The following is a 12,143-nucleotide window of genomic DNA, read 5'->3' on the forward strand; positions in this document are numbered from 1 at the left end:
CCAATAAGCCATTATGGAAATTAGGGTGGTGTTTCTCTTAGGAAACTGGTGGTCAATCTATGTGAATCCAATTATATCACTCTTGGGCATATACTCAAAGGTCTCTATAGTAATGTGCTCTTATCTATGTGCATTGTTACTGTATTCATCACAGTCAGAAGGTGGAAACATTAAATGTCTATCAATTGATGCACAGACAAAAAAATTTGGTACATTTACAAAATGGAATATTATTCATCCATTAAGAATGAAATTATGAAAGTTTCAGATAAATAGATGGAACCAGAAAAATAATATCTTTAGTGAGATAACCTAGATCCCAAAACACAAGTACAATATATTTTCTCTTATAAGTAGACATTAGCCCTCAAGCATTTGAAATGTGTGCTTCAATAACAATAACTCAGAGGTTAGGTACCTACTAAAGGATCAGGAGGGAGGAGAGGATCTCCCAAGACAGGTGAACTACAACAAAATGTAATGGATAGGTAAGAAAGAAACTAGAATGGGAGGGTTAAATAGGGAAGGGGATGGTAGAGATGGATAAAGGAGGAAATATGGGAAGAAACATCTAATGCTAACGGCCATTCAAATCACATATAGAAACCTACTACTCTAGAAGCTTCCTAAAATATATACATATATGAAAGGAATCCAAAAGGAGTCATCAAATAATTGAGGAAACAATGCCCATCAAGTCCTAGGAATAAGTTAAATCTTGTCAATCCATTTACAAAAGGCATGCCATGAAACCCCCATACATCATAAGTTATTACCAAGGCTACTAGTTGCTCTCCACAACTAGATAGGCCCAATTGCAAAAGGCAGCACTTAGCTTATGTCATCAATAATGGAAAAGTTGAGCTTGTACCTAACTAGAGGTTTTATCCCTACTGACTTGCATTCATGGTGCTGGAAAGTACTCTGCATGGTATCAAAGGAGAAACATAATCATCAATATCCACAACCTATAAACCTTGTCACCTACAACACTGCCCTTCCTTCAAGTTGTATTAGTGCAATAGTGTCACAAACGTTTGGGGAGTACGCAAAAACTTTTTGATTGGATTTAAGGTCTACTCCAGAAGATAGAACCCATATCTGACACTGCTAAAGTGGCCAAGAACCTGAGACAAGATCAGTCATAGACCTAGGGGAAAACCTAATAATATCATTATGCTAAAGGACTATAGCAATTAATGGCTCCTAATAACATCATCATGTACCTGTAGATAAGTACCTTGTTCAACACACATCAAAGAAGCTTCTTGCAGTAGAGGGTAATTAACACAGAAATCCACAACAGGATAATGTGAAAAGAGAGAGAGACTTTGGAGCACTCAGTCCTGAATGGGATGCCTTCATCAAACCCCTCCCCTTAGGTTGCAAGACTCTGGATGGAAGAGGAGGTGAAAAGATTGTAAGAGCCAGAAGGGATGAATAACTGCAGGGAAATAGCATCTTCCAGACACAATAGGACGGATGCACAGATAAAAATCACAGAGACTGTAGTAACACACAGAAGAGCTGCACTGGCCCAAGATGGGGTCCCAGCACTGAGACGGGGAAAGAGACATGAGGTCCCAGTCCTAACCATGAGATTGTTTCCAATGGATGCCCATTTGCAAAGGCACAATACGTTGTCTACATTAGAGTGTCACTGTGTATAACAGCAACATTCCAGAGCCGGGCTCATGAACTCAAGGTTTTGTTTTTTTTTTTTTTTTTTTTAACGTTTTTTCATTTTGTTTTGTGTTATCATTTACTTTTTGTCTTAATGGTCTTTTGCCTATTTATTTTGATTTTCATTTTTGTGTGTTTATGTGAGGATTGTTTCATCTTTGTTTTGTTTTTTCAATGAATGAAATAGAAATAATATAAGCATCTCATGTGCCTAGGGGTGGTATCTGGGAGGAGTTTGGTGTAAGGGAAGAATATGATCAGAATATATGATATGAAAAAACTTTTAATTAAATAATAAAATGAATAAGATTAAAACTACTATATATCCTGCATATAATTGTTACTATTGTATTGAATGGATAATGCATGTTTTTTTTTTTTTTTTTTTTTTTTTTTTTTTTTTTTTTTTTTTTGGTTTTCTGAGACAGGGTTTCTCTGTGTAGCTTTGCGCCTTTCCTGGAGCTCACTTGGTAGCCCAGGCTGGCCTCGAACTCACAGAGATCCGCCTGGCTCTGCCTCCCGAGTGCTGGGATTAAAGGCGTGCGCCACCAACGCCCGGCGATAATGCATGTTTTAACAACACATGAAAAGTTAGTGAACTTTTATGTAATGGTTTTAGTTACATTTCAAACAGTAAAAAATACAAATGTACACTATAAATGTACACCACCCATAGTTACATACATTTTCTGAAACTTTACCTATTAAATGGGCGTTATTTATGAAGTATGGTATCTATTCAACAAATATTCTATACAACCTAAACTAAATAGAAAAGCAAATAGTACAACTTACAGTCCACTCAAAGTTTCGTTCTGAGAACGTTTAACACCACGCGCTCCTATTGCAAAACCCAGCGTGTATCCCAGGACTTGTGCAGCATCACTGACAGCTTGAAAATGAACACAGCACCAAACAGCTTCATAACTTGGTCATACAAAATACTACTGAATAATCTGTGATAGCTGAATGTTTTTCATGCTATTCTCTATTACTTAAGAGAGGGAAGGTGGGTAGGAAAAGAGGGGAAGAAGTAGGGGAGAAAGTAGTGGAAAGAGAAATGTTGGAGCTACTTTCTGGAATTGATTCTAACAAACCCCAAATTAGTAGGGAAGGAGGCTGGTGGGAAATTCATGTAAGAATGGATCCTAGTCTTATAGTTGATGCTGGTCCTGAGCCACAGTCACCGCTTCTTTGGGAACAGTCAGTCTGCAGGTTTAGGACTTTACATTGCTTGCATGAAACACTTGCTCTTAAAGGCCATCTGCTTTATTCAGTGTCTGAATGTGAATGTTAATCATACCTAGGTCAATGTCAGAGAGCCATATAGACTACTACCTGACAGTACAACTGGGTGGAATATCCTCATATGTAATCAAGTACTAGATACTCAGAAAATTTAATTATGAACTTAATGGTATCTTATTTAATGTAGTAAATACATTTATATTCAGTATGAACATAAATAAACTATATTTCTTCTAATAGCTCACTAGAGACATTTTCAAAGCAAGTACAAACTAAGTTTATATTTTAAAAAATGATAACTAGATATATCTATGAAAGTACCTCTTTATTCTGGCCTACCAGGACCAGAGTCCATTACTAGCTATTAAGTAAATTATTTGGGGATGAATCAATGTTTACTTAAGAACACAGTTTGCATAAGACATTGTAAGTGGAAACGATGACACTATATTCAACTATCTAGCCCTCTCCTTCCCCAGCCCCCATTACACCCTCCCCTCCCAGGTAATCCCCTCCCCCACCCTCCTCCCTCTCTCCCAGAGGGAAAAGAGGAACAGAGAAAAAAGAGAAAATTTTGTCACTTAAAATATATGTATTTTCTATTTCTCTAAGTCTTCTCAGAGACATTTAGATGATTTGTCTAGTGCTGCAAATCTCAAAATTAGGAAGATTAATGTAATTTTTGAAGTGATTCACACAAGTCTTCACTACTCGGTACAGTGGTGTCATCACAGGGCCAGTAGTACTTCTGTATCAGTTGAAACATACAGAAACCTGATGAATATTCAAATTGGTCCATGTATATTAGAAAAAAAACAAACTTGCCTAGATAGAGGCCAGCAGAGAATGTAGGAACATGATCATAAAGGAAGGTCACGCCAAGGATATAAAGAGGCATCCCTGACACTCCATGGAGACACTGCGCAAAGACGAAGAGATAGATAAATTTTGATCTGTATGGTATCCATACTCCGCCACAGTCTGTCATTGTCCTGTCTTCTTCTTCTATGCACAACTCTTTTGAAAGATAAGAAATACATTTTACTGAATTGAATTTGAAATTAAATGTACAAATAACTTGCAGTTGCTACCACCACACTTTTTTCTTTTACTTAATATCTTTGCTTTGAGTGTAGTCATATAATCAACTATCATATTCTAAATGGAAGTAGCACAATAAAAGAAGATGTGAGGGAACACTGGAAGAGACACACACAATATAATGAAACAATGTGATTGTTTATATGCATAGGATTACAATTACCTGTACACAGATATGCTTATATACATATACATCTATGCATATATATGCACTTATTTTTTCTATACTTTGAATCCTGTTCTTCTGACTTTTGTCTCCAGAATAAAAGTACTTGCAGTGCCCTGGATGATCTGAATTGCTAAAATTCACCACCTGAGTTTAGTTTCATGGTCCTTTATTTGGCAATCTTTAAATTATACGTGTGCTACTGTGGTTAAATAATTTCTTATTTTAGACCCACAAGCTTCTATGATATATGCTCTTATGATTTATATATGAAATACCTCCCTAACGTCTCAAACACCAAATGCATAATTCCCTGTGGATATTATTTGGAGAGGTTCCTAGAACTGTACGAAAAAGACACCACTTGGTCTCTGACAGGAATATCTTGTCCTAGCCCCTTCCTGTCTGCACTCTGCTTGTCTTCTACCATGAGGTAAACAGCCTTCTTTGCACACTCCCAGTTTTCTGCCTGGTATGGGCTCAGAGTCACTGGAGTCTAGCCACCATGAAGGGAGCACTCTGAAACCATGAGCTAAAGCAGGGCTTTCCTACATTTAAGTTGTTTATGTCCAGCATTTGTTCACAGCAACAGAACATCTAAGTACATATGGAACCATAAATAAGACATTAAGTCAAAAAGATTTCCTTTGTTAATATGTGGTCATCTATCCATTTTAAAAATCTTTGGATGATATGTTATTTCTCATTTTTCTTACTCACATGATTATAAGGATTTTGCATTTATACTGGCTAGTAGATTGGTAGAGCTAAGTAGCTGATACTAAACCATATCCACCATTACCATCTTGGGTGAAATTTAATACATGTTGTTGAAATAGTATTGTAGAATAACTTTTTTTGTTTTTTGTTTTGTTTGTTTGTTTGAGACAGGGTTACTCTGGGTAGTTTTGTGTCTTTCCTGGAACTCACTTTGTAAACCAGGCTAGCCTCGAACTCACAGAGATCCTCCCAGCTCTGCCTCCTGAGTGCTGGAATTAAAGGTGTGTGCCACCAATAACTTTTAAAGTGAGGTTTACAACCTATTACATTAATTAAAATATATTTTACCTAGTTTCTATGGAATAATACATAACTCTATAGCAAATGGGAAGACGTCCCTAAAACTATGATTTAACTCATCATGTTCATCATTTTCTTTTTAAATAATACATACTGTGTTCAATTAGTTTCTTTATAAAATTTTCATACATGTATATGATGTGTCCTGATCCATTTCATCTCTTTATCTCTTTCTGTCTGCCTCACTCTCCCTCTGATTGGCTTCCTCTTCCTAACAAGAACCTTCTTCTGCAATCATGTTCTTCTTTTTTAATGACTCAATGAGTTATGTTGGAATTGGTTACAGGATAGTGGGAGAAGGGTTGCTTGTAGAAGCACTGGCACTTTGGCAGGGACTCCACTGCTGAATTCTCCCTCTGTCTCTCTCTGTCTCTGTCTCTGTCTCTGTCTCTCTGTCTCTCTCTCTCTCTCCAACATCTAGCTATATATAAATCTCCAGGATTGCAAGGGGACTTGTGATCTCCTTTTTCCTCTATGATAAGGTGTTTATAGACACTATATTGGATAATTTGTGTGAAGATACTTACAGCTTCCACGAGTTCAAGATTACAATGACCATTTTGTGCCTAAGTGTAGCATTTCACACTACTTCCCACACCCTCCATTTCATCTGGTTCTTTCATTCTTCTAGTGGGCTTTAGAGGAACTATTTATGGCTAAGCATGCAACAGTCACAATTCTTAGTTTGTATTCCTCTAATCTTTCCAAGTAAGGTCTTTCAGTATTGATCCAAATAATACACAAAAATCTTATTAGAATGTTCCTATTACTATCACAGTTGTTCCTTATGTTTCTTCTGTAATTATCATTGACACTTGTGTATCATTTTATTTTAATAAAAAAACAAATAAGGCAGCATTTGAAATTTTAAAATGGAATGAAAAGTTTTTGGTTGCATTTAAGTGTTAGTGAGAACTGATAAAGAAGAGTAACTTATAGATAGCGGTAGAAGAGGATCAGTAATGGGACAATGTATGAGACAGGAGCACACAGAATGATCACTCTAGGACACCTCATTCATTTTAACCAGAGGGAATAAATGAGGAATACTAATATGAAAGTGTAAGCTGAATTAAAATTTCAATGTCAAGAAAATAAGGGAATTTTCCTCTAGAACATCATTTTCCATCCAAGACAGGACATAGTAGAAGTTCAGTAAGAAAACTTAAATTCCCTTTAAAGGTTAGAATAGAGTGTGCACTAAGACAGTTTTCAGGTAAATAGATCCATTTGTGAAGAAGCTAGCACTTCCATTTGGCAGCAGCAGATGTATCACAGAACTCAGCAGCAGCCTGGCATTAAGTAAAGGGAAGGTGCATGATTCACTCTCAAGGTTAACAAGCAGGAGATTAAGGACAATGAGAGAAGAGAGCTGAAGGCAGCACTCACTGGAGGAGGCTTGAACGGTTTTGTCTTTTTGGCAGAGAGAAAACAAGCTACAAAGGAAGGGAAATAGCAACTAGGAGAATCAGAGAGAGCAGGTGCCACTAGCCTCAAGCGCCAGTGAAAAAAGTTTGCCATTATTCTAAGTAAGCTGTAAGCACTCATAGCCATCACCATAAAGCTTAGCTCAGTATGCCTGCTGAGACAGATATGTGGATGGTCACTTTATATAAGTTCTAGAAAACAAAGATGACAATGTAGTATGAGTATTTTCAGGAATTTGTGGAAAAATGTTGTGTTGGCTATTTCAAGGTGTGGTGAAGTATGATGTCTACGTGTGTGTTGAGGCACAAGGTTGAGTTGAACCAGTTATTTTTGAAGATAACAGATGGAATCATGGAGCAGATAACAAACAGAAAATGGGAAGGGATGGAGGATACCAAAGAGATTCATAGAACTTCTAATGGAAGATGAGCCCAGTATCTATCTAATAAAGAATGTACAAAAAAGGAAGAGCATAAAAGAAAATCAGGAAACATGTCAATAAGAGAAGAGGGGCAGATAAAATAAACAAATGCAGAAGCTCTCTGGTTTATGCCTGTAATCCCAAATAAAACAAAATGTAAATGACATGGAAAAGATTCAAGTGGAAGAAAAAAATAGTTACTGCTGTGACTCCTTTTCAGCACCAATTTTTAGCACCTTTTAAAGATTTATATTTAATCTTTGTGTGTGTGTGTGTGTGTGTGTGTGTGTGTGTGTGTGTGTGTGTGTGTGTGTAAACCAATGCTAGCAGAGGCCAGAAGAGTGTCCCAGGTGCCCTAGAGCTGTAGTTATGGGTGGTTCCTAGCTTCCTGATATGTATGTCTGGAACCAAATTAAAGTCCTCTAAAAGGGTAGTACATGCTCTTAAGCACTGATAGGAATTTTAATATTAATCAAGACAGCTGTGTCCCTGAGGATCCCATCATTTCTGACCAGAATATGGTTAAAAGAACAAAGGAATGAAATGTTTTTCAAAGCCGGGTGGTGGTGGTACACACCTTTAATTCCAACACTTGGGAGGCAGAGCCAGGTGGATCTCTGTGAGTTCAAGGCCAGCCTGGGCTACAGAGTCAGTTCCAGGAAAGGCACAAAGCTACACAGAGACACCCTGTCTCAGAAAAAAAAATGAAATGATTTTCAATCCCTTTTTTTCATGTCATCTTCTCATTCAAACTAATGTCAGTTCTATAAATATAAGAGACATATTACAAGCATATGTGTAATATATAATTCTTACATCTGTATGCATTATATACAATATAACTATATTAATATTAAAATAGTTGCATTTCATATTAACCACTTTTTAAATTTAATATTTTATAAATGCCATAAATATATCATACACTGTAAACTTCAAAAACATTTATATACATACACACATAGATACATCTCTCTTATTCATCATGTCTTGCTAAAACCCAGCCTTACATGTACATAAAAGACTGTATATGATAAGGAAGGATCTGGGACAATAGTGTTAGAAATATACTCCAAGAACATTTCAAGTATATCTTATTTACTAGGAAAAGTGAAATGATTGCAGAGCAAACAATAAACAACCTGACAAAGTCACTATCTTTACAGATTCAAATAGTAATCAGAGTAGCGTCCAACTTTTGCAATGGTAAGAGTAACTGGAAAAGTTAATCTTTCTGTATGTGTAGGCTTATTCTTGTATTTGAACTTATTGGGTCTGTGCTACAAAGGGAATAAAGGGAGTAATTAAAGCAGGTTGTGGAAGATAAAATGAACCACCAGATTTCTCAAGAGATTTTCAACACACATCAAATTGTATAAAAGGAATAATTTTACAAATTACCCTACAATATTCCTACCCTAGGAATCTTTTCTGTAAGGTAAATCAGAGATCTACAGAAGTTGGTCAATAAACATGGTTACATATGCAAGGAAGGAAACACAGACATACATCATGACTTATTTTAAATTCCTTGAACCAATTATTTAAATATTGATTTAATATATGATATCACCTTCACTTTCTTCTGCTGGTCTTATAATTTCATACTTGTAGAAAATGGCAGCAAAAATAATTGAAGCAATTATTAACATGAGGGCAGCACCTGCCAACCATTTTGACCTGTTTCCTATGCCCCCATAGTATGCCACGATTATTGCTACCAGGAAGGATGCAATATAATCACTGAAATCCATTATGTATTTCTCTTCCTCTGACAGAGAAAATTTCTTCTCCAAATGTTTAAAACTCAGATCAACCATAGCAAATGCAATACCTAAAAATTCAAAATAATGACAGAAGTCAATATAATGTATTTTAATAGACAAAACATATCATCATTATAATCATTCAAAGAAAACTTTACACTGATATAATTTTTATAATACTATAAATGAGTAAAATCTGTAGACAAGAATTAATTCATTAATCCCCATGAAATATTTTTATTTCAATATTAGAAGCTATTTTAACTACCTCTATTAGTAGCTTATTAAAGATCAATTATGGTTTTATCATCTCATCTCTCTTTTTAAATGCATTATATATCAATTACAAAAAAATAATAAATAATACAGTGGATGTTTACATATTTTTAATTGAAACTAGAAAGACATTTGGAACCCAGCTTGGATTTCTAAATATAACCTTGTTCTATAGCTAGGATTCTGTGCTTGAACTTGAGTATTTCCGAGCATCTTAAATCTTTACAAAAAAGTATACATTCCATGTAAATTATTCCACGTTCTTTTAAAGATGAAGGCACAAAATCCAGACAGAAAGCTGCCTTGTCAGAGTTTCAAAATTGTGAGCAGAAACCACCTCATGATGGCTACGCTGTTTTCCGCTTTAATCTCCAAGAAATTGAACCCACAACTCAAGTTGGTCATCCAATAACATGAACTACCAATACCACCTTCTCAGCTCTGTATCTGGAGACCAGAAGCGTGGTGTGCACCCTGCCAAAGCATGTGGCCAAGGACTGGAGACAAGGGCACAGGAGGATTGCCTTAACTGATTCTGATTCCATTCATGCTCTGCCATGCACCCTTCCCTTCACACAGTATGCCAGCCTAGTCTACTACTTAAGAGCAACTCTGCTCCACCAACTTACCATGAGCTACGACCAACACAAAGTACAAAAACAGGAAGAAGTCAATGTTGTTGAAACGTTGAAGAGAAGGAAAAACTAGAGGTCCCACGCCAAATGGCCCCTCCAGGGAAGCACTGTGTTTTGGATCTGATAATGTGGGGGGACTTGGATTTTTCTCTAGTTGGAGATTTTTGAACTTCGTCATGGCACTTGGAATTGTTTTCAGATAGGGGGTTATTTTACTGATTTTTTCTACCTCCAATTTGTCTGTGCCAAGGCCTTCTTCCAACTGATCCTTATTCTTGGCACCTTGCATTTTTCCCGGGTCCTGCGTCATGACTTATCTAACGCAGCTCCGTGGAGACCGCAGGTGTGTTTCGAGGCACCTGTGCACACCGTGGGCTCAAGTGACTAACCCTGTTGCTGACACTCTAACCTCTGCAGGGAACGTTACTTCCGGTGCAGGAAGTTAACGTCCCTACGGCAGGGTTGACTGACGTGGCCAAAGTTCCAAGATTGTATTCTGTCTTCTCTGTATCACAGAAAAGGAAAGAAAACAAAAAAGGAAAGGAGAGGGGGCGGAAAAGAGAGAGGAGGTGAGTGTAATCAAACCATGTTGGACGAAATGTTCAATTAACTAATAAAACATTTTTTTTAAATTTATCCTTTGTGTCCTTCACATCATGTATCCTGATCCCATTCATCCCCTGTCCCTTCGCATCTGCCCTCTGCCCCTGCACCCTCCCCCAAATAAAACAAAATTTAAGAGAAAAAAAGGAAGAAAATAAAATGAAAAAAATTAAAAGGGAAAGAATTAAAAATCTCATTATTGAAGCCGCCGTGCGACCCAAGAAGTCATGCTTTGTCCCCCTTTGTACCTACATCTCTACTTGCAAGTGTCCATTGCAAAGAATCACTATCCCCCATTTCTCATCTGGCAGACAAAAAATTCAGCTGCTCAGGCCCCAACCCAGGGTTGTGACTTGGCCTGCCCCAACATCAACCCCATCTATGATCTGCTGGAGCACGTGAAGGGACCTGACCTGCAGACCCAAAGCAGTAAGATCTCCACTACACAGGATAGCAGCAGGATGTGCAGGAAGCCCTAGTGGGGGCCCAGCATCAATTATTTAGTGGAGACCAGGGGCCTCAAAACAGATCAATGACTCTTTGAAATAAAAATATTTTTAAAAGAAACAAGGAAAAATAAATGTTTAAGCATAGGAGAGGAGAAACTCCAGTATCTCCAGGCTTGCTTCTTTGTGCTGTCTCTACAAATGGATAATCTCATTTGATACAAATCTTTTGAAATATTAAATAAATAATAAAACCAGGACACATGGGAAGATATATCTATATCTCCCGTGCTGGAAGAGCTGGAATAACAACCGAGAATCCTAATACAAGGAATCAAACAATGGCCTAGAATGAAAATTATAACAGTGAGAAAGGATTGTCCTGAAAAATTCATCCCCATCCAAAAACAGGAAGGAAGTACTATATTCCACTTTAAATGAAGGAAGTGTGCACAGATCAGAACTTACATTCCTGGGGGTAAAAATTTTATTTGAGAGAAGGTTTATGTAACTTGTTTGTATAAAAACACAGTTTCAGATCAGCTTCCTTCCTAGGATGAACCTGCGTCATGTATGTGCAGAGGGTGACTTTCCAGCACAGATGATCTTTGTTCTTAAGACATAGATATGTTGTCAAAACTCATGAAGTTTTGACCAATTTTGCCAGTCAAAGAAAATGTTAAAGCTACAAAAGTCCAGACACAAAATAACTAGAAAATCTGGGGCACTATGAAAAGACTAAATCTACCAATAATAGGAATGCAGGAAAGAGAAGAAACACAGGTCAGGCACAGAAAATATTTTCAAAAAAAAAAAAATGAAAAAATGAGATGCCTACCAAACTAAAAGAAGTATATAGAACACCAAATAGAAAGACTAGGAAGGAAATTCTCCATGAAAAATAATAATCAAAACACTAAATGTGCAGAACAAAGAATGTGAAAATTTGCAAGGGAAAAGGACCAAGTAACACAGAAAAGCAAACGCATTAGAATAACATAAGTCTAATCAATAGAGACTCTAACAGCAAGAAGGTCGTGGCTGATTGTTCTGCAGGCACCACAAATGCTGGCCCAGACTATTATGCCCAGTAAAAATGTCAATCAAAGTAGATGAAGAAAGAAAAACATTCTACAATAGAACCAAATTGAGCAGAATCTATTTACTAATCCTGCCCTATAAGTGAAAGTTCAGTTTTAACTGGTTAACTACACCCAAGAAAACAAAACTAAACAAAATAATGTAAAATGAGCAGTCTCAAACCATTACACCAGAAGAGGGAGAAGAGCC

At 36.9% G+C, this 12,143-nt stretch overlaps 1 protein-coding gene across 2 annotated transcripts in view; it reads right to left on the reverse strand.

Moving 5' to 3' along the window:
- Positions 1 to 10,281, reverse strand: part of LOC102907246 (solute carrier organic anion transporter family member 6C1-like) — a 95,827-nt gene extending 85,546 nt beyond the window's left edge. The window contains exons 1-4 of one of the 2 annotated variants that reach the window (XM_042259911.2): positions 9,799 to 10,281; positions 8,701 to 8,961; positions 3,757 to 3,948; positions 2,479 to 2,575 (exon numbers count right to left, since the gene is read on the reverse strand). In XM_042259911.2, coding sequence (XP_042115845.1) covers positions 2,479 to 2,575; positions 3,757 to 3,948; positions 8,701 to 8,961; positions 9,799 to 10,114 — 866 coding nt within the window. In that variant the 5' untranslated portion in view covers positions 10,115 to 10,281. The remainder of the gene's footprint in view (positions 1 to 2,478; positions 2,576 to 3,756; positions 3,949 to 8,700; positions 8,962 to 9,798) is intronic. The other variant, XM_076549690.1, reaches the window with a different exon arrangement.
- Between the last annotated feature and the right edge of the window lie 1,862 nt (positions 10,282 to 12,143).

Source organism: Peromyscus maniculatus, chromosome 13 (genome assembly GCF_049852395.1).
Source record: "Peromyscus maniculatus bairdii isolate BWxNUB_F1_BW_parent chromosome 13, HU_Pman_BW_mat_3.1, whole genome shotgun sequence".
NCBI lineage: Eukaryota > Metazoa > Chordata > Mammalia > Rodentia > Cricetidae > Peromyscus > Peromyscus maniculatus.